General features: G+C 37.6%; 1 protein-coding gene across 6 annotated transcripts in view; it reads left to right on the top strand.

The window, feature by feature from the left end:
- Positions 1-25,674, top strand: part of ADGRB3 (adhesion G protein-coupled receptor B3) — a 465,784-nt gene that overhangs the window by 356,336 nt on the left and 83,774 nt on the right. For all 6 annotated transcript variants that reach the window (XM_009475647.2, XM_087776085.1, XM_087776087.1 and 3 more), the window contains 3 exons: positions 5,108-5,234; positions 6,902-7,005; positions 10,551-10,653. In XM_009475647.2, coding sequence (XP_009473922.1) covers positions 5,108-5,234; positions 6,902-7,005; positions 10,551-10,653 — 334 coding nt within the window. The remainder of the gene's footprint in view (positions 1-5,107; positions 5,235-6,901; positions 7,006-10,550; positions 10,654-25,674) is intronic.

The raw sequence follows: 25,674 nt of genomic DNA, 5'->3' as shown, positions 1-25,674 counted from the left end.
ATTTTTGTCCATTCTATTTCTTTTCATTTCCATGATTTCATGCATTAGTTTTTCTAAATTGTGTGAGGGGAAAAAAAGCCCTAAGTCATAATGACATAAAGTTAATCATATTAACAATTTCAGGGTAAACAATACTTTGTTGAATTACAGTTTTATGTGTGACATTATTCAGCAAAGTGTGTTTTCATCCACCTTTTCTTTGTGGGCTTTTTTTCTCTTTCTTTCTTTCTTTTTTTTTTACTTTAGGAAAAACTGTGGCAATAAACCAGATGTTACCATATACTATTGGTAGGGATAAGACTGATCACAGCAGAAATTATGCATACTAAGAGTTAGGTCATGTCTCAGACATATGGACATGCACAACTGAAAGCAGGCTCCTGCAATTGAGCCTTCCCTATGGCTTCCCTGGGAGTTTAGGTCCAGGTGTAAAGAAGTAAGCAGGTGTTGGAAGGACTTTATCTTCACTAATGTGCCAGCCAGCACATCTGAAGAGGCACAATGATGTACATAATCTGCTACTCATAAGGGCCATGAGCTTATTTCCTATCTTTTGCTAGGCTAAAAAAAATCTTATGTCTGCATTTTCCCTGTGCTTCTCATCATTATATGTCATTCTTTACTGAGAATAGAGTTGGAATCCAAAAGTCTGTCCTAAAGGAAAAACAGCACCTAGTTGAACAGAAAACAATGTGTAATAATGTACACACCCAAGACGTGGGGAGAATTAAAATGATCTCAGGACAAATAATATTATAATTTCTTAACTTCTGTGTAGTTTGCTTTCTACAAAGCTGTTATGAAATATAACTTAATGGATGAAAAGGTTTCTCATCCTACTTTAAGCACAGATATCAATCATCAAAGAAATTACTAAAGTAAGCTACCATCATATATGTATAGCCAAGATGTTAACTCTTCGTCGTGGTGATCAAAACCTGGGCAACTACTTGGATCACTAGTTACCAGTATGGAAAAAATAGTTAGCAGTATTGTTAACTCCCTTTTTCTCTGTCTCACAGCATCTCCCTCCAAAAAAAATCTTTCATTTGAAAAAAATTAGACAGTATATGTTATGAGCTGAAGTCCTTTACTAAGTGAGTGGTTTTGACGGCAGCGTCGTAGCTGATTTTTATTCATCAATATGTTAAAGTAGACAAAACAATGAAATTAGCAAGACGTATATTATTAATTTAAAAAAAATATGTCAATAGTAAGTGGCAAACTGTGTCATGAGACCAATAAAAATACTGTAAAGTAAGGGAAACATGGTTGCTAGCATATCAAATGTGGCTTCATCATCAGTCTGTGTCAGATTGGCAGTTGTGTCTGTGAATGAATCTTTTATTCTGCAAAAATGCTCCTATCCTATAAACTACATTTCAATTTCAATATCTGAGACAGTCATATCATTGTTTTTAGTAGTAAGCATCACTTTTATATCATGCAATATCACATAATACATTATTAAAGAGTAAAAATCACATTATTTCTTCTATATCATACATGATTAAAATACCTTTCTGTACATCATTTGGCCATCATTTTCATTGCACAATATGTTCCCAATTCTTGATTAGAACTAAGAAGTTTACATTACACTCTGAAAGGGTTTTGGAAAGACACTCCAGCATGCCTCTAACTGTGAGACTACTCCGAGAAGCACACACTTATATGCAAATGTTGGAGCTGAGGTTTTTTTGGTGCTTATGCCATAGTAGCCATAGATCCATGGGTCCAAATCACATCCTACTTAGACTTTTTCCCCTGCTTCCCCTGCATTTTCCCCTGCCTCAGCTGCAGGATGACACAGGATCTGCAATGGTGAATCTATGCTTCTTGGGAATTCCTTTGCTTGTATCATGGAAATTCTGCCAGGTTGATTAAATCATCAGGAGCTCAGCAGAACAGTACAAAATTGCCAATAATGAGCATGAACCTACATCTATATTTGCTACGTATTTTCAATTTGATAATTTTCCTTGATATAAATAGAACATGTGTTAACAGTACCTGTCACTCCTTTACAGCTTTCTGCATAATAAGAAAGATCCACAGGAATAATAGGTGCCCTCTTGCATATTCATATGATAACCCCAAATGTTAGACACATAGTTATAGAAAATCACACCAAAAAGGAATGAAACTTCCAAATACAGGATAGGTTCTGATTGGCCCAGAAGAGTTGCATTATAAGAGGGACATATCATAGATGGCGGACTTCATAAAAATTGTAGCATTGAGATGTACTAAATATAATACACCTGTTTTAACACCATCTTTCCATTTCTTATTTACTTTATACCTAAAACCAAATACTGATTTTATGTTGGCAAGTCAAAATGTCCAGCATCTCTGAGTGTGTTAGTAATCATACATTTACTGTTCTGCAGGCATGAGCATCATGCAACAAATTGCAGTTATACTTTTCTTCTGGATTTTGCTCATTATTCCGTCTCCTTCATGGACTTAGTGTAGCATTCTGCACAGATTCTGTCAGCCATCATTTCAACAGGCTACAAATATATTTATTAATTAAGCTTTTTTTTTTTTTTTTTAACTGCATTGGTTAGAAAAGAGACAGAGACCATATTTAATCACTGAATTTTCATCCAATACATATTCAAATATAATGCTGCTAGGCAAGAATTTGAAGTGTATCACTGAAAAAATGAACAATGAAATGTAAAAAATGTCCATATTCGACTGACTCTGCTCCTGCCGTGTGAATGGATGTGTTATTGTTAAATTCAATTAGAGCACTTTCTTCATTTCAAAGTGCTTTTGGAAATTCCACTAAAATTTTCAGTAGTATTCAACAACTTTGGCAAAATATGTAGTGCACTTGTAATACCTGGTGGTATAGTACAACAGTGAACCTCTCAGCTAATGTATGACTGGAATTTTGTATTTGCGCGACTGACTTGGAGAATAGAATGAGCACCTCTAAACCTGGTGGACTGTCTATGATTTATATTAATTTAAATATAATTATAATTGTAACAGATATTTTGTTTTAAATTAAACTGGTCTCTGTGGTTGTCTGCCTTTCATAATTAGAAGCTGTCTAACTCTGTGCGTTGGACACCATCTGCAAGGATTTAGTGCTAACTGTATGTATTGTGCATCCAGTGCTTTTCAGCATAGGGTGAATTCAGTGTATTAAATCTTATTCTCAGGATGAATAATACCATCCTTTTGTTTTAAAACATGTCAATTTCTCTTAAGCTATCATTCTTTAATATTTAATCAGCACAGATAAATACATTTCATTTGGCCTTAACTATGTGTCACAATAAGATAAGAGACAGGAAAGCTAATAAAATAAATTGGTTAAGTTATCCAGAAGATAATGCTTCAGAATTTAGAATATGTAACTGTATTTTCCAAAATGGATGTTGATTTAGCCTGTGGCTCTCTGAAAGACACAATTTGTAAAGGAAAGCTAATAGACAGCTTTAGCGGCTTGAAGAATTGGTGATTTTCTCTCAATTGTTTCCCTCAGTTGCTGTTTGTTTTGTTTATTACAGGATACTGTTCTGAAGACAATAGTGTGTAAGGGTTACATCTGGTGTGTGTTCAAAAACTAGTGGCGCAAGATACTGAGGTGGGCTGGGGTGAACTGCACTCTGAGAGCAGGCTTGGGATAACAAATTGCCTTTGCATGAGGGTCTTGGCATATAAAATCACTCACAAAGGTGGGTTGTCGAGGCAGAAGAGGTGAAACAAGGGTGATCACAGGGACTGGAAATTGTTATTCCCCCACCTTGTTTCTTCCACCTTCGTTTTTCTTTTTTCCAGTCATTTAGTGACCTGAGGTGAAATGGACAGGAATTGACAGTGCGCACGCTGCTGCTGGCAGCAAAGTCACTGCAGTTGCTCCCTGGACATGAAAGGAGGGGAAAAAAGAAGAAAGAAACCCAATCGTTGTTCTCTAAACATAGCATATGTAAAGATAATAGGTTTGCTTTAGTTGAAACCAACCCCTTTTTCCTGTAGAAATTATTTTCCCCCCACTGCAGTTCAGGAAAAAGGAGAGATGATTTTTTTGTCTCTCCCTCTCCTTGCCTGCACAAAGAAAACGTGGGTTGATACCATTTTTATTGTTCTGCTGGGGTGGGTTTCAGACCTTGCATTAGCATATTGAATGTCTAATTGAATTTGGAGGCTGTGTTAATCGTCTTGTTTTGTTTAGGGGCGGTTGGTGAAAGGTGCCAGCAAATGATCGGTTTGGCTTGGGGTTAGCGTGGTGCTGCCACCCCAAGAAAAAGAAATCGAGAAGGGGGAGGGAGCTAGGGAAAGGCGAGTTGACTGAGTGATGTCTGGAGGGCGAACTCGTGTGTCTCTTTGGTGATGTTGTGTGCTGCTGTACTGAAATCCACCCCTCTGCTGGAGCTAAGGCAAGAGTTGGAGGCATCTGATGCTGCCGTTTCCAGGGTGAAATTTCTAAGGCTGATCACTAAAAACAACAACCAAAAACCCAAAAATCCTCAGCAAAAATAGCCATCAGAACAGAAGATCCGGCATCTCCCGGTCCAACTGGCATAACCCAGTCAGACGTTTGAGAACCATCTGCCTTTAAACTAGCCACACACACACACACACGGGGTGGGGGGGGAAGGAAAGAAAAAAAAAAAAGACACTACAACTACCAACCACCACATTTTTTACAAAAGGGCCAGAAACAGAGCCGGTAGGAAAAGAAAAAAATAAAAAAAGAGAGAGAGGGAGAAAAAGCCTCCCCCTCTTCCCCCGATGAGTTTTTCGCAGTGCTCTGGTGAGGCTCGGAGGTGGCTGGCAGCGCAGGGGGCGGCTGCTGCCGCGGCTGGCGGGGCTCCGCGCAGCGCAGCGCGCCGGGCTGTCAGCACCGCCGCGCCGGACAGCTCCGCGCCGCGCCGCGCCGCCCGCTCCCCGCTCCCCCGCTCCCCGCTCGGCCGCGCCGCGGGGGCGCCGGCGGGGCCGGTCCTGCCCCACCACAAGTACCTCTCTGCTGTCCGGGAACTACACTACACTCTCCTCGCGATTAAACTGCATTGTCTCCTCACGGAATTGGCCGTCAGGCGTAATTATCCCGATTCCACCACCCCCCCCCCCCTCTCCTTTGCAGGAACGACTCTTTGGGAACCTGGTCCACCCAGGGATGTAAAACTGTGCTTACCGATGCATCCCATACGAAATGCTTATGTGATCGTCTCTCTACCTTCGCCATTTTGGCTCAGCAACCTAGAGAAATAGTAAGTAACAAAGGGGGGGAAAAAATCCAGTTTTAATGCAAAAGGCAATAGCGGGGCGAGCTGCGGAGGGGGGGGGGCTGGTCGAGCTTTCCTCTCAGGTATATTTCAGACGTTGCATTGAGGAATTGTTTAATATTGCAGGTAGGCAAATGTTAGTCTCCGGGTGTCTACAGTGTGTCAGAGAAATGAATACCAGATTCTGCGATATAACTAAATCCTAGTGAAATTTGCATGTTCTGGAACTCTGAATTTTTCAGAAAAAGCCTTCTAATTGTGATGCAAATGTCTTGAAAACTTTTGTATTGAACAATTATCAACTTAACAAGCTTTTTAAAGGCTGCAAGCCTTTCTAGGGGAACGTACAGGGTTTTATTATTGCTCTTGGTAGGAAAACCCTAGATACTGTAGTTAAACAGATTGCAGATCTGCATTGGACATTTTCAGCAGAGATTTTCTATGTAGTCTGTTGATATGATGTAAGAAAAATAATCAAGTTCTCATGAGAAAGAGGGGACATTAAGTGTATAAGCAGACACTCCCAGTATTATTGAATGTAAAAATAGCTAAAAAGCAAATATTTCTGAAGTTATCCTGCTAAGGCATAATTTCATTTTCCTGGTTTTGGAAGTGTATGATCAGACTCTTTTTAATAGCAAAGTAGATCAGTTTGGAACAAAGTGGCTGAAATAAAATGTTACTTTCTGCCTGAGATCTGGCCTAAAAGTACATCAGTCTTATCTCCTATTTGGGTAACAAAAGATATCTTGATAAAATGTAATTTACAATACATCCCTGAGGCTTTAAAAAGCATTTTGGTAAACTAGGCACACTATCCTTTCAAACTTTTAGATCTAAATTTTTCACATTTGTATTAGCAAATATCATGTCTATTTCAGAACATGAGCACTTATACACACAGAGGAAAAACCTTACCTGATATGTGACGATAATAGTTTCTTTTAAAGCAGGGAAAGCTAGTTTTCAAGGTCATTTATTTATTTTAATTTTTTATTAATACACAGAGTACAAATGAAATAATTCTAAATTTCCAGCTTCTTTACAGAAGGCTTATGATACTGTTGCCACAGATATTTTGGCATTCCTTCTAGACAATCAGAGGCCCAAGGAAATTAAGTGTGTGAGAATAGTGGATTGAAGTCAAAGTTATTAAAAGTCAGAAAGTTTGGTAATTCTGCAACAAGCATGAATCAAATTCTGGGACGAATTACTGGATGATCTTTAATATGTTACAGTGAAACCAAGCTGTTTAATACACAATTCTAAATATTGCTCTTTCTCAAGAGAAATATATCTTTTAATTAATTTTAACTGGGAAGTAGTTTAAACTTGTGCCAATGTCACAGTCTCCTATTACATTGTAATATTACTACTTTCTTTATTTTTCAAAATACCATGCAGGTATTATAAGGCATTTTAAAGCTCAAAGGCCTCTGAGGAATGTATCAATAATTAAACAGATCTCAGAGTTATGGATGGATCAGTTTTGGAATTAAGTTGATTTCTGCTTCATAAGTAATATTACTGAAGCTATCTGTGGTAGCGTGGCTACTTTTATCATTTTGCTTTTGTTGCTTGTTTTCTTTTGACTTGTTGTTTTAACTGCTGGAGGATGTTTTTTCTTCATGGTTGTCTGTTGTAACCCACAGATCATGGAATCATCTGGTACACCCTCAGTGACCTTAATAGTAGGCAGTGGTCTTTCATGCTTGGCCTTGATCACACTAGCCGTTGTCTATGCAGCGCTATGGAGGTATGTAATGGATTGACAAAGCTAAATGTGAATACGTAGTTATATTTAGTTGAATTAAAATTTAAAGAGAGCATTAGATGCAACATTTATTATTTGGAAAAGAAAAAAAAAAAAGCAAAATGTAGTGCATGTTTTGATGCCTAAATTTGTTGATGTGATTGATTTATTTTACTCTCTTGGCCTACTGGTGATGGTATAGCCCACTCTTCTCTTTCCCCTCTTCAGTGTGAATGGTATTGCTCTTTCAGTGGCGTATTCATAGTGCTAATTAACATTTTACAGGATTCTTCTATATGATATATTTCATGTGAGGCTTATGGCCTATATCTTTGACTGCTTTTCCTCCATTTACATTTTAAAACAAAACTTCTATGTTATAAAAATGACATATCAAAGTGCCACATCAGATATTGCAGATTTAGGGAGGTTCAGTCAACTGGGTTTGAGTTTATCCACTTTGGTTATAAGTTTCAATGAAGACCACAATATGAAGTAGTCTCAAATAGTGTGATGGTACATTCCAGTAATAGACTTTCTTTCCATCCTGAATTTACTATATTAAAATATTATATTGACTTAAAAGTGCAATAGATATTTATGGAGAAAATTAATTTGAGAAGTCATGAGAAATAGCATGATGTCTTAGTGTAGAAGAAAAAAAAGTAGGAGGAAAAGTCATGCAAAGTAATAAATATTTTTAAAAAGTGAACATGGGTTCTCATTTAACTTTTTTCTATAAGAAAAGAAAAATATGTTCTGATGCAAGTAAGAAGAAACACAAGGAGAAAATAATAATTTTTAGAGTAATGTAAAATCAACCAACAGCCTTTTGCTTTTAGAAGCAGCTTGATAATTTTACACCCTTTTCTCTTTCACTCTCTTATGTAGCCACAGAGACTCACAGGATTAGACATGTATATAATAAATATAGAATATCTAGTTACATAAGTTGTAATAAAAAGAGTATAAGAATTATCAGTTCTTGTCTGTCAAAGCTAAGAATGAGAGTATTTCAGGATATAATTCCCATCTGAAGAATTATAGTGTTATTTTTGCACTCCCTGATATATTTAGCACTTGGATGGAAATACTGTCATGCTCAGTCGAACTGGTCTTCTCCATTATTTAGATTAGATATAAGGAAGAAATTTTTTACAATGAGGGTGGTGAGACACTGGAACAGGTTGCCCAGAGAAGTTGTGGATGCGCCATCATTGGAAGTGTTCAAGGTCAGATTGGAGGGGGCTTTGAGTAACCTGACCCAGTGGAAGATGTCCCTCTCCATGGCAGGGGGGTTGGAACTAGATGATCTGTGAAGGTCCCTTCCAACACAAACCAGTCTATGATTCTATGATTCTATGATTCTATGATTCTATGATTCTGGTAACTTCCAAGTGGAGAAAAAAAATGTATGTGATGTGTTATGGACCTAGTGCGGGTTCTACATCCAGCTGAAGAAAAGATAACTCATATAGATCTTGGTGTTCTATCAGTGAGATATTTTGAAAGTATTATGACAACTGAGTGGCCTGTGATTTGAATCATTAAAATTTGCCTTCCACACATTTCTCGAGAGCACACAGTAACCAACTATAGGGAGAAGATAGACACTGAAACTTATATGTATATATGCTTGTTTTCATAAATATAGGGGTAGGGAGAAATTTGATATTTTGACCCTATGTATTTATGTTTTGGAACACCCACCTTCCCTTTGAATGGCAGGGCCTGTTAAGAAGTGATATGAGGTAGAGGTATTCTGGTCTGAAGAAGATCTGTGTGAGCATTCTTTTATGGTTGATTGACTGGATCCCCCCAACTGAAAAATAAATTCAGTGTTAGTCAAATATTCACCCTTCCCTTCCCTTCCCTTCCCTTCCCTTCCCTTCCCTTCCCTTCCCTTCCCTTCCCTTCCCTTCCCTTCCCTTCCCTTCCCTTCCCTTCCCTTCCCTTCCCTTCCCTTCCCTTCCCTTCCCTTCCCTTCCCTTCCCTTCCCTTCCCTTCCCTTCCCTTCCCTTCCCTTCCCTTCCCTTCCCTTCCCTTCCCTTCCCTTCCCTTCCCTTCCCTTCCCTTCCCTTCCCTTCCCTTCCCTTCCCTTCCCATCAATAGTGGGCTGGCAGAAAAACTAAAACCTTCCTAGCTTAAGCCAATGCTATGAGCTCCTGCTTGCACTGTATTTACTCAACCACTAAGATCCTTTATAGTCCATGGATACTCAGTGTTGGGAACTGGCCCAGGTGAACCAATAGTTAACAAGTTAGTATCAGCATACTGACTGTGTAGACAAAGGCAGTAGACTTTCTGTATTTGTTTGCAAACACATAGAACTAGCCTTAACAACATTGTATTTTAAGGAAAAATGTGGATTTTGGTATCAGGGTTGTTCTGTCTTCTTAACTAAAAAATGTAATGCTGTATCACTTAATTGATAGCTGAGCAAAAAGGACTACAATTTGTTTAACGTCCAAAGCTCGGCATTTCTCATGGGTTCAGCACCCTTTGTTATGACCTCCTCAGGGTGTCAGCCATGGGTGTACAGCTCAGGAGGAGACAGCAATATTAACTAAGCTCCAGTGAGAAGCATATAGTATAGGTCATAGAATATATAAACATATGGCATGGTCTTCAGAGGAACTGAGCACCCTTAACTTTCATTTACTTTAGTAGTCAACATTTACTGTGTTAGCAGCTCTGAAAATCAAGTCAGTAAGGTACTTCACTTGAACCAAAATCATTCTCTTTCTGTCCTGTAGCATATAAAAGGCTGTATATAGAAAAATGAGAACATTTGCATCTTGTAAGGAAATAGGTGATAAGAGTATTTGACTTTTTCATCCTAAACTTACTTGTAAAATGAATGCAATAAGTTTGCAGGAGAGAGTGTGTGATACTAGCTGCTATAATTTAATCTTTTTGTACAAACTTAGCTATTTTTTAGCATCAGGTCTTATAAAGACGAAGATATTACAGTATTATTGTTTCTTCATACAAACTAGTTTGTAAATGTGGTAGAACTTCAAGATCAGTGTTATCGTTATCCCAATAACGCGTTTCAAAATGCACTGCCACAGTATCATCAGCCACCCTGCATTTTATTTATGCATTGTGGACCAGATTTTCTGTTTATGTAAATCACCATCTTTTTGCTGAAGTTAGTTATTGTGAGTGGTCTATGCCAGCTGTGGATATTCCCAGGGATGAGCAGAGAGCATAAGAAGTTCCTGACATGAATGCATTCAAGCCTGTTATTATCAGTATGGTGTTAGAACAGTGTTGCCAGCAGTTTTTAAAGGAAAGATTAATAGATTATTTTGAAAATATACCAAGATACTAAGAGGGAATTGCAGAATATCTATCAAAATACCACCATTCCTATGTTTGTAATATGATAGCTCCCTGATACTCTTTTTGAGCACCTGAAAGAGAGTGCTTACCTTTCAGAGTGTCCCCAATATTTAATGAAAGAATTGCATCAAAGCTTTGCATGACTTACTAGTTGTTTTCCTTTTAGAAAAGTTGTACCTTTTCTTTGTTTATTTGAACAGGTACATCAGATCTGAGAGGTCAATAATTCTAATCAATTTCTGCCTGTCTATTATCTCATCAAATATCCTTATCTTGGTTGGACAAACTCAGACGCATAACAAGGTATGATGATGGGTTGTATTAAATTTGCACTTAAATATTGATATCTTTGTTTTATTTGTGTTTATCTTAAAATAATTACATCCATTTAGTCCTATACTCATAGGACTTGGCATTTTTGGTGAAATATTAACAGACAAGGGAAAATATTTACCATCTTTCGTAGTCTTTCTTTCCCTCCAAAAATCCCTTTTGGTATTGTTCCCCCTGGATAAGCTGTGTTCTCTGTGGTAGACTTATATGTTTTATAACTAAATTTCAAAGCAAAAAAGTTCAAAGACTCAACATCAAAAGCACAAATTCTGGTTCATTATAATAGTTGTAATAGGATTGTGCTACAGTGTTTTTGTCTTTTTTATTAACACACTGGTACTCGAAAGGCAAGTAGAAATTCTGTAGAAGTTAAGAGTACTACTCTTGAAAATGTGCAGAAACAGACATCATAACAAGCTATAGAACTGTTAAATCTCTGACTGATGTAGCTATAAGAAAGTAATAACCCTGCATACCTTATGTAGCAATATATGCTGATTTATTACTCATCTGTTCTCAGACTCTTTCTCAGCATAGTCATCATTTGTCCCTCTCCTGTAGAGCAGGGCTCTGTCAGTGTTTTGGGGCATCACCCAGTGCCTAGCAATGCTAGGCAACTTTCAGAAGCATCAATAAGTGGTGGCTTAAAACTAACTATAGCTACATGACAGCTGGGAATAGAAAATAAGATGTAATTGTTGAATAAGGTGGTATGTGAGAGAATTCTGTTAAGCTTTGGAGTGAGCGAGTATCTGTATAGTAATTCTTTATCCCACTGTGTTAAACTACTTAATGCACTGCTCATCTTACTTTTTCCAATATCTAATGAAATACGTTCATCATCTGCTATAGGATAACTGGTGTTTCTACAACACACCTATAATGCATCATTTACTCTTTTCAAATGAGTGCTTAGAAATTTAGCTGCCAGAAGTCTCATAAATTCAATGATGTGAGTCACATAGCTGTACTTTGTAAAACATACACAAAACATAGTCATTTCAAAAACATAATTTAACAAAATTATTAAAATTAAGTATTAGTATGTTTTAAAGTTTTGAAATTATGTAGAGTTATAAATGAACAAAATATGGATTTGCAGAAGAAACTCATGTGACTCCCACAGATTTTATTCAGGGGAAAAGAAGTCAGAAATGCACAAGCAACCTCAGAGTGCCAGAGTGCAGAAGAAGGATTAAGCCTCTCTAGAATTTCAGCACTAACATGCACAGTCATATGACTATGTGACTATATGCTGTTTTATTATACATTTCAAGGAGAAATATAGCTCAGTGGCTGAAAGTTCCTGTGTATATTGCCACTGTGGAATCAGGGTTTGAGGGCATCAGAATGACTGTGTTTGATAATGTGCTCCCTAGGTATGCTGGCAGCCTTTCTCTGATGCTTGACTCAGGGAACTCTGAACTAAAACACGCCCTTAATCCAATTCCTTTCTTTTCATCTTAATCTCCTTGAACTCCCTCACTTCTGCTTCCTGAACTCCTGAAAGTACAGAGATATTATATTGACTTATTTGTGAGAACAGCAGATCCTAAAAATGGAGATGTTCAGAGGAAATAACTGACAGAAAAAACAACACATTGCAAAGTTTACATTTTGAATATATGGCCTGAAAAATTACTCTAAAATACCACTTTTTACTGCATTTGTCTTCTTTTTGAGTCCACATCTTGCTTTTGATACATATACCACCCGGGAGCTTCTAGCCAGGGAGTACCTCTAATGGATCAAAGGCGGAATACATTTTTTATACCAAGGAAGATATTCCTTGTTACAGACCAAAAATCATTTTATCACTATGTCCACTGATATGTGAATATATTGGAGCTGCAAGAGGCTAGCCTGTGAATGCACCGTCAACAAAATGGCCAGCTAAAGCCAGTGTTTAGCAAAAGCTTATTCAAATTAAAGCAATCAGATCTGGGTATGACTTCAGTATGTTTGTAAGTACAGATGTGTTTTGGCATCAGATATGTTTGAATTCAAGTTCTGAATTTTTTTATTTTCAAAGATCATATATAACCAGAAGAAGCCAGTGTTTGATTTTTAGTCCATAGATCTAGATTACAATACTGACATCTGTAGGAAAAATTATGTTTTCATTTTGCTGAGTTGCAAAATTAAGTCTGTAAATGGGAACTTGAGAAAGAAAATCAGGTCCTTACGCGTTATTTAAGATGAAACATATTTTAGATTTGTTTCTGAGATTTTATTATTTACTAGAAATCAAACAATTTGGGATTTTAGTGTTTGTTTGAAAAATTTGGGAGATATCTTGGGAATATTTTATCAAGACAATGTAATATTCCAGTCAGCAGAAATTGTTCCCTGAGTAAAGGCTGAGGTGGTGTTTTATGGCAAGAAGATGAGCTCACTTTTTTAATGTATTGGAGAAAATTTGAGAAATATAATATGCCAAGTTTGAGAGTTTATTTGCTCTGTTCCATTCTCATTCTTACATTCATATTACTCTCATATTATTGGGGCATGTAGTTAATGCCCATATGATGCTGCTGATAGTTACGAAGTTGAGAATGCCCCTCTTTTCAATGCTTTAGTGTGGCTTTACTTCTGAGTTTAAATTTTCCCCAGCTCCGTATTTGTGTATATTCCCTGACAATAGGTGCTTGTAAATGTCATCAAAGCTGAATTCCAGTTTAAAGTTGAACAGTGTGTAAATTAAGCATAGCGAAGATGTATTTATAACAAACAGCATATTATCAGTCTGTCTGCCATTTGTGTTTTTCTCTATCTGCATCAAACACTGCACCAACTACTTTTATTCATTTCAATGCTATTCAATCTCCAGGAAATTTCTGTCATTTGTTTAAGTGTGCCCATTGACTTCTGTGACAAAGAAAAAAAATATTGAGTCTCTTGGTCTGGATAAGTGCAGATTTTCTGTTGTTTTCTTTCTATTTTATGTAAATCATAGATACTTAGCATGTTAGGTTTAGCTTTACTCTTTGAAGGCTGAGTATATCATTGATGGTTTTACAAAAGCTTCTTTTAGTGAAGACTAAGTGAGTTTGAATGTTGCACTCTCTTTGGTTCAGCTAAGTTCTGCCTTTTTTCAGCAAAAAAGATCATGGTATTTCCCACAGGCAGAAATGGACAAAATATTTACAGAGGACATGTAGAAGTAGTCTAAATTCTTTCAAGCTACCATAGCTTTTCCACTTCTAATATTCTCTGTTTAAAAGTGATTTTTTCTCCATTTTCAGTAACTTGAGGATACAAACTTTAGATCAGAGTTCTAGGTCATGGGGCTTTTTAGCTTGTTTTAGAATAGTTCCTGATAGGGGGCATGGAGGGGAGTATGGGTTCTCTTGGAAGATTTGGATTGAGATAGCAAAAAAGCCTTTTGTCAACAGAAAAGCCTTGCTCCCTTATTCCTTCTTAGCCAAACGTGTTGTGCATTTTATTGAAGGACACAGCTGAGAAATGTTCTGCTTTTTTCAGTATGTTTCCTCAAACCTTTCAAAATGCAGAACTTTATTCAAAGCCTTCCTAATGTTTCAGACTGTGTAAAAGATTTCTCTTTTGTCAAATCCTGTTTTGAAATACAGGTCACTGAAGGCTGAATTTACAAGAATATTATGAAATTAATTATGTACCTTGTTTAAATATACTCGGTGTTATACTAGGTATGAGAAGCATATTAATTTACTTTGGTATTTCTTTCAGTCTCTTGTTTTCTTTTCAGTGTTAAATGTTAGCCACGTAATCATATTTAAATCTGGGGATATGCAATTGATACACTGGATATAGCCTTTTAACAGCTGAATTTAGTTGTAACACTGAAATTAAGTCTCTTGAATTAAGGAAGGGTAACACTTTTCGTGTATAACCTTACTGCTCAAATATCTGTTATTTCACAAATACTATGAGATGTCCGTAACATCTACAAAAGCATTATGTATTTACTTTGAAGAGACTGACAGTTTTCTTTGAGGAAATATCTATCAGTGATTTGTAGGTTTTGCTGTAAGGTAACTTTTACTGTATTAGGTTTCCTAATGTTCTTCTTGCCATCAAGAAAAATGGTTGTATTTCTTCTATATGTGGACCTTTAACACTTAAGCTATAAATTTTTACTATGCTTCTGATCCCACTTAATGAATGGATTCTCTACCCTCAATAAGTTATTGATTAATATTATGTGCACTTTTTCATAAATTCTCTTTCCTTTTGCATACATTCAGAAAATATCTTGTTTTTTTCACAGTTCTGTCTGAATAAAAACATATTAGCTCTTTGATGTAAACAATTTTTGTTTACCTGTTTTTCCTGTGAAGAAAACAAAGATGAATACAATTTAAAATAAACTGTAGAATTCATTATACGTATGGGCAAAAGTTAATTATTTTCTATATTATCTGTTTCTGAGTGTACTTAAGAATTTGTTGCTGGAGTTTGGGTCACTTGTGAGAAACAGGCATATTTTTAGAAATGTCACAAGACTCTACATTTTGTTAGCCGTAGTCAGGTTTATGTGTGCCTACCAATGAAAGAACAGGGAAGATGTTAAGGCACAAGGCAAGATTTAGCAGCCCTGACATTCTGTGTAATCCCTGTTTAATTGCTATATTTGGTTCATTATGCTTGCTATTAAATTTTGGAATTTGTCTCAGACCATACCTGAAAGGCTATGAAAAAGGCATGTCCTGATCACCTAAAGTACATAACATAAACAATCAGTAGTTTTGATAAATGCATTGTAAACAAGCACAAACTCCATAAAATTTGGTAGATAATAAGATTAGAATGTTCACTAAATAGGCCAGCTGGACAAAAATAGAGGCTCTGGGGTGAAAGAAGCAAATAGAAGTGGAAGGGAGTTGAGAAGCCACAGCATCCCATTTCTGCAGCACTTTGAAGCAGCTGGCTGTGTAACTAGGGCTCCCTCAGGTTTTGAGAAATGGCGGGTGGTGGGATCCCCTGAGAACCCTGCAAATGTTCAGGTGGTACTAATGCTGCTTCTAACCATGTGGCTCTTACCCCATATCTGCCACTGCCTTACAGATGCAGGCATCGTGGCAATATATCTCCTAGGAAACAGCGGGGGAGACCTAAGAGCAGATGGAATGAACAGAGAAATGATGCTAACACAGCATTAAGGTTGTGTTAGAAAATCAATGAGGAAGTAGGGAATTTAGTATGTCAGGCAGTAGCACTCTGTATTTCAGGTCTTGCCTGGAGAAATTCAGGGGAATACCAGCCATTTAAGCAGCTGAAGCCTGGGAAAATATGTCCTTCCATTTTTGCCTGTACCCAACTTCCAAATTAACACCTACTCTGTTGATTGTCATCTCTTTCTTTGTGTAACAAGTTTTTGAACAGCTGAGCCACAGAGCCTCTGGTATGGGTCAGCCATCACAGAAACACACCAATAAATAGGTCAGCAGTCAGAGTGCACTGCACCACGCACATCTGCCTGCTGTGTATTTGGGAACTCAGAAACAATTAACTGGAGAAGAGACCACTTAACTGAATAACTGTTACAGCAGTAGGTCTGTTTAAGCAACACTGTTTTACAATGCCAAATTCTGACAAAACCTTTTAACATCAGCTGAATTAACTACCTGCTTTTAGATTCTCAAGAGAACCTCTGGGAGCAGATCTTTCTTACCCAAGATCAGTAAACATTGTCATTCATGCTACTGTTACCTGCCTCAGAGGAGAAGGTAACATTCTTCTCAAAAGTGCCTGCCAGTCTGTTTCTCAAAATACATCAACTTTATCATTCAGTTTGCTATTTCTAAACAAAACAGACATTTTGATTGTAAGTGGGTTACAGGGAAGAAATTGGGTAGATATTAGTAGCATGTGTTCTCTGCCACCAATCCCCAGAACCTTTATAAGAGCTCCGTGAGCTATTTTAGAATCACAGAATTGTTTGGGTTGGAAGATCATTCGGTCCAACCTCATTCTCAAGGCAGGGTCAGCTATAGGGTCAGAACAGGTTGCTCAGAGCTTTATATAGTCAAGTCTTGAAAACCTCCAGGTGTGGAAACTGCACAACCTGCTTGGAAAACTTGCTCCACTTCTTGACCGTCCTCATGGTTAAAAAGTTTTTCCGTATAGCTGGTCTGGACCTCTTGTTTCAGTTTATGCCCATTGTCCCTTTGTGATCCCACCACACATCACTGTGAAGAGCTTGGCTTCATCTTCTCAGTCACCTCTCTATAGGCACTGACAGGCTGCTGTTAGGTGCCCCTGAAGCCATATCTTCTCCAGGCTGAACAAGCCCACCTTCCTTAGCCTCTCTTCACAAGGCAAGTGTTCCAGCCCCCAAGCATCTTGGTGGCCTCTGCTAAACTCTCTCCAGTTTATCAAGTCTTCCATGCATTGGGCAATTCAATTCTATTGGACACAGTATTCTAGATATGGTCTATTAAGTGCTGAGCAGAGGAGGACAATTCATCCCTCAGCCTACTGGCTGTGCTTCTCTTGATGCAGCCCCAGATGCTGTCAACCATCTGTGCTGCCAGGGGACACTGTTGACTCATATTCAGCTCACTGCCCATCCCTCCAACCTGTCTAGGTCTCTCTGGATGGCGGCCTTGCTCTTGAGCATATAGACTAGTCCCCCCAGTTTGGTGTTATCTACAAACTAGATGAACAAGCACTTCACTGGCTACTCCAGGTCATTGACATTCAACATAGGTCCTTGGATAGACCCATGTGGTACTCTGCTTGCTATCTGCTTCCAGATAAATTGTCACCCATTAGTCATTACACTCTAAGCCAACCATCCAACTAGTTTTTTATCCATCTGGTTGTCCACCTGTGACCTCCTAGCCTAGTTACAAGAACATTGTGAGACACTTTGTTGGAGCTCATTTTAAATGAGCTTTATTTTGAAAAGCAAAAGTGATGTTGGTTTGGGAATCCAAAATTTACCAAGGGTTACCCGTGAAAGACCCATGACTCACACTGGTTTCAGCTTTAATGTCTCTCAGCTTGTGAGGATCTTCTCTTACCCACCCACACAACCACACATTGCACACATGAGCTGAGGAATGTTGCACAGGTGTAGTCTACTCCCTCCTCCCTAGTTGTGGTGCTGGACTTGGTGCTGTCATGTGTGCCTCTGCTGTCCTGCCTTAGCACAAAAAAAAAAGTAACTCAGACTTTCCTGAGGAAACCCTCTGCTATCCTACTCTTCCCAAAATGGTGGTTTTTTCCCTCCTTGTTCTTCAGGACCTGTTTAGAGTAGTTTTTTCTCTTCTAGAATTCACCCCCACAGCCCTGAGGAAAATAGCTCATTCTCTCACAAACACCTGTTTGAATCATTTCAGACAATCTGTTGATGATTCAGGCAGCTATTTTGGGCTTCACACCTTTTTTCTACTTCTCTTTGCTTATTTGTTGAATTTCAGTGGAAATAAATAGAAATGCAGTCAATGGGAAGTAGATCAACCTACAAACAGTTAAATGTTCATGTCTTTCATTTACATAATCTTAGTTTTAAGAAGAGGAAACCATAAACACTTCTAAGTACAATGGTAAAAAGGATTTTTAAATGAAGATACGATAGGAATAGACTTCACAAGACTAAACGGTTTAAGTAATAATGATAACAACAGCAACACCAAAAAACAGCATTCAGATACTTGGTTATTTTCATTCTAGTATGAAAGTTGAAATTCCTACATGGATTTTCCTATGTGAATTACCATTTCTAAGAATGTAGGCATAGAATCCATTTGTCACGTAAACCACAACAGATAAAGAAACACAGTAAGAAATTTTTTACATAGATATCTGGTAAAATAATACATTAAAAAATACAGCTCTGAGATAAGTGCAATGTAAATCCTATGCCCTACTACAATAATTATTACATCATTACTCTTTCTGTATGACAACATGAAATGTTAGAAAACACAAACTCTTTTAAAACACTATAATTTAAGGAACAATAGTGTAATTTTTCTGCAAAAGATTATCTACCTATTGTACTTCTCTACAACTCCCTGTTGTGTCTGTGTATTTTGAGGAACATATAGTATGGTTTAACCTTGACACACACTGTGAAGTTCATTTGTACAGTACTACTTTTTTTTTCTTGTATTCTCCTACATCAGAGTTTTTAGGCCCCTATATCTTGCAGTCAAGTCAATGCGAGCATTGTAAGGGAAATGACTATCGGATTGGTCTGATTCTCGGATTGGTCTGATTCTCAAATTGGTCTGATCAGAAGCTGTAAAATGAGTATTCTTTCCTTAACAGTACATACTTAATTCTGTAAAAGCTATGGGGCTCAGTCCTGTGATCCTTATACATGAAAGTATTCTTTAGCCATATGTTTACTTTTATTTTAAAGTTTTAGAAATAGTATCACATAGAAGTTGGGAAAACCAGGCTCAGAGGTGATCCAAGAGTCAGTATGAAAATGAATCGTGGGGTTTGTGTTTGTTACTTATGGCTGAAGTACACTCAGTTCTGAAAACAGAGCTTGCTAGTGAATCAGTTCACTTTTTATGCTGGAGTCCCTCTTGCTTTTGCAGCAACAAAAAAAAAAAAAAAAAGAATGATGTTTTGCTAGATTCAGTCAAACTCATCCAGGATGCTGTTTGAACAGCAGCCAAAATCAACTGCTCCAGAAGTACAAGAAGCTCTGCCCTGGGCAATTGTGAGTTAACCTACCCTGTATCTTATTAGATTGTTTAATTTGTGATTGATTTTAAGTCATGGCCAAAATAAACTTCCTATAAAATAATTGTTCTCAGGTGCTAAGATGGGTTCCAGTGTCTATGTCCAGACTTGTTTATTCATTTTATATTTGTCTGGCTTTGGAGAAAAAAAAAAATAATGTGGGACAAGACTGGATCTCAGGTTTCTTTCTTTCCCTATGAATCTTGTTTGCCTGGCTACAAGTACCCAGGTTTCAACAGGAAAAGCATAAGAGTGTCTTTTCCATTTCCACGTTCTAGCTCTTATACAGAGTGATGGTAGGTGAAATTTCATGCAAAGTGGGACAAGCAGGATGCAAATCTCTGTTCTAGATAGAGACCAACAATTGGATGGAAAGCCAAGGATGATGACACAAATTCTGATATTTCCTGCTTTTTCTTTCTGAGGAAAAAACTGTGGTTACTGTGTGCTGAACTCACTGAAGTCAGCATTCACTAGGTGTGGTCTGAGCATATTTATTACATCATGAGAAAAAGCAATGTTGTTAGATGCTCTGGATCACAGCAGGACTTTGTGATGAGAGGGATGCTCAGCTTGCCAAATAAAGAGACACCTATGTATGGTTAGGACCCAAAAGTATGTACCGAGAGGTCATCTTGGTGCTACTGTAAAATGCATGTAGTGCCTCTAATTTTAGACCGCTGCTGAAACATGACCTTTTTATATTTGTTTTCATGGACATACATGCTTATTATGTTGAATCTCAATGAGTCACACCATAGACATCAAACCTGGTAATGAAAAATTTGACAGTAACTATGTTTTTATCTTTTGACGGTTTTGTCAAAATTTATATAAAACTGACATTGTGGATGAATAAGTAGGCACTTTGTGGAATTTAATAGAAAATTATCCTCAGAATAATTGTTGAAAGAAAACTGTAAAGGTAAATTTAAAAAGCATGTATTTGGCTATAATCATGGACATTTTTAATGAATGTAATTGTGAGATTTCCAGAACCCTGCAGGGAAATGTACATATTTGTAATAAAAAGGCCTCAAGCTGTTAAAACTGATAGAATTTCTGAAATGTCAAGAAAGTTCAGTTTGCACTAGACTTCTGGGTTTAAAAACAGGATGGAAAACATGTTAGTATCTCTCCCTTCTGAAGAAAACTGAAATATATCTGGCACAAGGAGTCCAGCAGTTGGAAGGAAGTATGAATAAGGTTGGCACAAAATGTTGTTCCATTAGTAAGTGATTACATATCTATCTCTAATTAGTAGCATGGCATATAATTTGTGCTCTATGCTCTTTATTTCATAAAAAGTCACATTTTCCACCTATCCCATATTTGCTAAATAATTTCTTTAAGCTAGGAAATCTAGATGGATCTATTATTCTTTAAATACCACTTAAAGTTAGGTGAAGGCTTAGAATGAGAATGTCTTCCTTAACAAGCTTAGTTGAACCATACAGGACAACAAAGTCCAATGTATCAGAACCTAGAGCTATTGAAATTTGGGGTTTAAAAAGATGGGATTAATTGTAAAGCTTTTGTTATTTGCGTTGAGATTTTACACTTCTTCTATTTAAGAGGGCTTTCAAGTCTCTGTCTTTTACTGCATATCCTCTTATGTCAAGCCAATCAGAATTCGTGCTTGAGTGTTAGCAATTTAATTATTGCTATAAAACCTTCATTTTGGCACTGCTTATCTTTTAAAGTAAATACAGAATAGTCATAACGTTTCACTGAACTGAGTGATCCCACAAGGCATTGCTGTTGTACTACAATGGAAGAAAAATGATTTTGCTAGGAAGCATAGTTAGACCTCAGTATCAAGGCAGCATTAATGATGGACAAGACCTGCTGCTGGACTCGGTTTGTCTCTTGTAGTTATTCGTAAACCTCATCCCATAACATCACTCCAGAAACCAATTTGTAAGAGTTTAAACCTGATCAAGTGTCTGTTTCCATTCTTTTCTAAAGGATTCTTCCTTTTGGAAAGAACAATAGTATCTAACAGCAGTGAAAATATGTTCTAGTCAGAGTTTTAAACCTTAGTGAGAAGACTCAATCACATTCCATAAATACCTAAAGAACATATCTGTCCTAGCTAAACATTAGCCATTAAACAATCAAACATGTCTTTTTCATTATAGGAAACTGTCTGTCAATTGCAGACAGGAAGCTTTCAAAATTTCGAAATGTGGCATTAATCCTGGCACACTTAATTAATACTGGCACACATTTTGCCAGTAGCAAATGCAAAGCCTGAAATGAATCAGAACTAAGCCAAATTGTGTTGCCTTGCAGTTGCCATGGATAGGAGCATGCACACAAGTTATTGATATAGCTCAGCTGACATTTGTTATGCCATGATGACTTGATTGTGTATTTCAGCCGCTGGAGGTCTCAGTTCATTGAAGTTTCAATACTTCAGTGAATAGGTATGATAAGCAAAGCAGAGCCAAAGAAGCACTTTGAGGTTTCTTTGTCAAAGAAGCACTTTGCGGGATTTCTGTTCAGGATATGTGTATGCTGCACCCAGCACAACTGGACCTGTGCATCTCTCAGTGTTACACAGTATTAGTTTTAAATAATAAGAATTCATATGGGCTTTGCTAATCTCAGCTTATGTTCCTTCTGTTCTCTATATTTAAACCTGTCATCATGTGTCAGCTAGAAGGACTGGTTTGGGTCACTTGGATTCACTTGTCTCCCCTAGAAACTGGTGAGCAGAAATCTGCTACTGCGCTATGAAAGTTTAAACTTCTGGAAGGAATTTGTGTAAGTGGTGTTGAAGAAAAAGGAATAAAAAATGGATGATTATGAATTCACAAAAAAAGTAGCCTTTCAGTGCAGTCTCTGGCTTATTTCTTCTCTACACTTATTGTTAGGCTCATATGCACTATACTCCCCTGTGGCAGTCTGGTTCTCTCACCGCGGTCTACTAGAGGCTTTTGTTTTCAGTAGCTTCTAAAATATAAGAATACATCTAAATAAAACATTACCCAGGTTCTAAATACAGTAAAAAAAATTAAAAAATCTTGTGCATTCTGGCATCTGGAAGGGAAGATTGCTTTCCTACAGTGATCTAAACCTGTCAGTACAATTGGCTTAGAGACACTGCTGTGTGTACAGAGGATGGCATTGATTTCAGTGGTTGGCTCTGCAGGTGAAGTTATCTGATCTGTGCGGGTCACAGAGCATCCACTAAGGGAATTCCCAGCAGAGGAGCAGAGAGAATACAGATAAACTTTCCAAAGGTAATTTGGCTATATCATGTCATCCAGGGCGTGACGGACATGGATATAGTCTGGGAGATTTTGTAGGAGGAGACAACCATGCTAAGTATATAATTTAAAATGTAATATTTTATACTTGGTAATTTTAGTTGCCAAGATGTGTCTGAGAGACATGTAACATTAATTATTAATTATTGTTGTTGTTGATAAAAATAAACCTATAATTAAGGCTCCAACATCAACAAATTTTCAATTTGATTTATTAACAGATATAAACATTTTTATTTTATTTCTCCCTCCAGTCAGAGCCTCAACTTATTTCATGTTCACCCCTCCCTTAGAGAAAAGCTTGAGTAAACGATGTTCTTGATGTCAGCACATCAAGATCCGTCAGCTCTCCTGTAGAAGCATGGAGTGACGGAAAGAGGTGAGGACACCCTCAGCTGTAGTAAGACTGTTTGGACTCCATTTCTGAGCATTTTAATCTTAGAAATGTTAATTGGTACACAGAAGTAGTGGATGTTATGAAGAAGGCTGGACATGAAGCTCTGTCAAGTAAAATGGAGCAAAAAAGATGCTCTGTTTCCATCCAGAAACACCAGTGAGGGTAGTATAGCCTGCAGGGAAAAGCTGTACTAGAAGCAGTAGTGCTGTGAAGGGGACAAACTTTGCTCTTATTGATTATAGTCACACAAGAGTGGAACCAAATAATCAATTTATTTTTTGTGTTAGCAGAAGTTTTTGACTGGTCTGGAAGTATCACCTACCAAGCACTCCACATGTTCAGCAGATTACAGAGGTTAAATATGTAGGCCTCAAAAGCTGGTATACCAGTGAAACACATAACAGAAAAGAAAGGTCACAACTTCTACTCCATATGCAGATGGGTACAAATAACAGTATTATGATCAAAGCCAACATTTGGGAATTCAGGGACTTCTACACAAGTTTTCTCCATTTTCAAATAGAGAAGATGGCTTACAGGATGCAGACATTACTTTCCAATCATTTAGGTTTTCTTCAGTATTTGAATTTCACTGGAGAACAATTTTCTGGTGATGGCAAGGCACTGAAGCTCATAAGAAAAACAGGCAGCATCCAACTACAGTATTCAAATCTTTAGTGGCAGGGTTTTTTTAATCGAGCAGAATTTGTTTCCAGATCATTTCTTACAGAGGAGCCCACCACGTTCCTGGACCATTGGAGGGTTTGCCCAATGCTCCAACCTGGAGTCTGACAGAAACAACATCCTCAGGGATTTATGTTAGAAGTTAGGAGTTACAAGTTAGAAGGCCACACATGTCATCACAATGAGTGGAGCACATTTCTTACTTTCCCTAAGATACTCCCTGCTCTGTCTTAGATGTTCACTGATTTTAGTGCATTCCATACAGATAGATCTGTGCCAAATAAAAATCCATCTCCTCCTACTGAGGTGCTATTTTTTTCTGCAGATAGTCTCTTAGTACATATTGTTTTACATGGGAACTGTTTGCATCCCATATACATTAAATTTTTAATATAAGACTCAGTGAGAGTTAGAGCCAGGGGTTAATCACATGGTTAGCCATGCAGTTAAAGATTTAAAATAACTGAAGGGATTTTATTTCCTTTAAAATGCTACTAATGCATTATTTAATAAGTTATAATTTATATATAATAAAATGCCTAGGCTCAGTCAATGATAATTACGTTACTTAGGAACAATTTGAAGTCACACACACTGAAGACAATACAGTAACATTTGCTTTCAATCTGAAGCTGTGTGGTAAACATCCAGTTTTGAGCCCCTCACTACAAGAAAGACATTGAGGTGCTGGAGTGTGTCCAAAGAAGGGCAACGAGGCTGAAGAAGGGTCTAGAGCACAAGTCTTCTGAGGAGCGGCTGAGGGAGCTGGGGTTGTTTAGTCTGGAGAAAAGGAGGCTGAGGGGAGAACTTATTGCTCTCTACAACTACCTGAAAGGAGGTTGTAGTGAGGTGGTCTCTTCTCTCAAGTAACAAGCGATAGGACAAGAGCAAATGGTCTCAAGTTGTGCCAGGGGAGGTTTAGATTGGATACTAGTAAAAATTTCTTCACTGAAAGAGTAGTCAGGCACTGGAACAGGCTGCCCAGGGGAGTGGTTGAGTCCCCATCCCTGGAGGTATTTAAAAGACATGTAGATGTGGTGCTTAGGGACATGGTTTAGTGGTGGACTTGGCAATGCTAGGTTAACAGTTGGACTTGATGATCTTAGAGGTCTTTTCCAACCTAAATGATTCCATTATCCGATGTTTCTCTGTTTCTTTGAGCTTTATGTGCAATGTTGCATTTTGATTAATATTTTTGTGGTTATTTACCTTTCAAAATAACCAAATCTAAATTGGAACAGAACTCAAAGCACATTGGCAAAAGGATGTTTATATATGCTAATGCTTTCTAATTAGGAAGAAAAAATTGCTAAAAACTAAGATAATGTTTTACTAGCACTACAGTTACTCTGTCTTTAAATATATGCAGTGCCTTCCAGGCCATAGAGAGTTTGAGTGGAGAACAGCAGACCAACATGTTCAGTAGACAAGACAGCTACCCATTCTTCTCCTCTTGAACACCAACTCTTGGTCCAAGGGAAAATCTTCTTGTGAAAATGGAGCTGTGGTACTGCTGGCTTTGTGGAGAAGAGGGTCACAGTAAAATTATTTCACTTCCTAATTACTGCAAAAAAATGCAGGTCACTTCTTGGGCAAGAGTAAGGTGTTTCTTGAGCTCCATAGGCATGATGTCTGTCACTGACTGTCAGAAAGGAGAAGAGAGGGAGAATCTCCCAGCCAGGCTGTCTTTAGGTAGGAGCCAAGAACCGCTTTACGCAGCCCCTCAAATGTGGCATGGGGAGGGAAAGTTCCTAGCCTTTTGAAGGCTGCATTTTCCTTTCCTGTCTCCTTCCTGAAGTGTTCATAGTGAGTGGAGATTTTCCCTTCAGGTCTTTATGTGGAAAAAAATAATCTGTTTCCAAATTAAAGATTAAGAAAGTAAAATGGTCATTGCATAGTCTCTTCTTTCATCAGTTCCCCTTTCTTTTTCTTTTCTTCCCCTCATTTCTT

The sequence above is a fragment of the Nipponia nippon genome, unplaced genomic scaffold, assembly GCF_047370975.1.
Source record: "Nipponia nippon isolate SJK-2023a ecotype South Korea unplaced genomic scaffold, ASM4737097v1 scaffold_4, whole genome shotgun sequence".
NCBI lineage: Eukaryota > Metazoa > Chordata > Aves > Pelecaniformes > Threskiornithidae > Nipponia > Nipponia nippon.
Note: the sequence above shows the minus strand (reverse complement) of the source record. Positions and strands in the feature narration are given on the sequence as shown.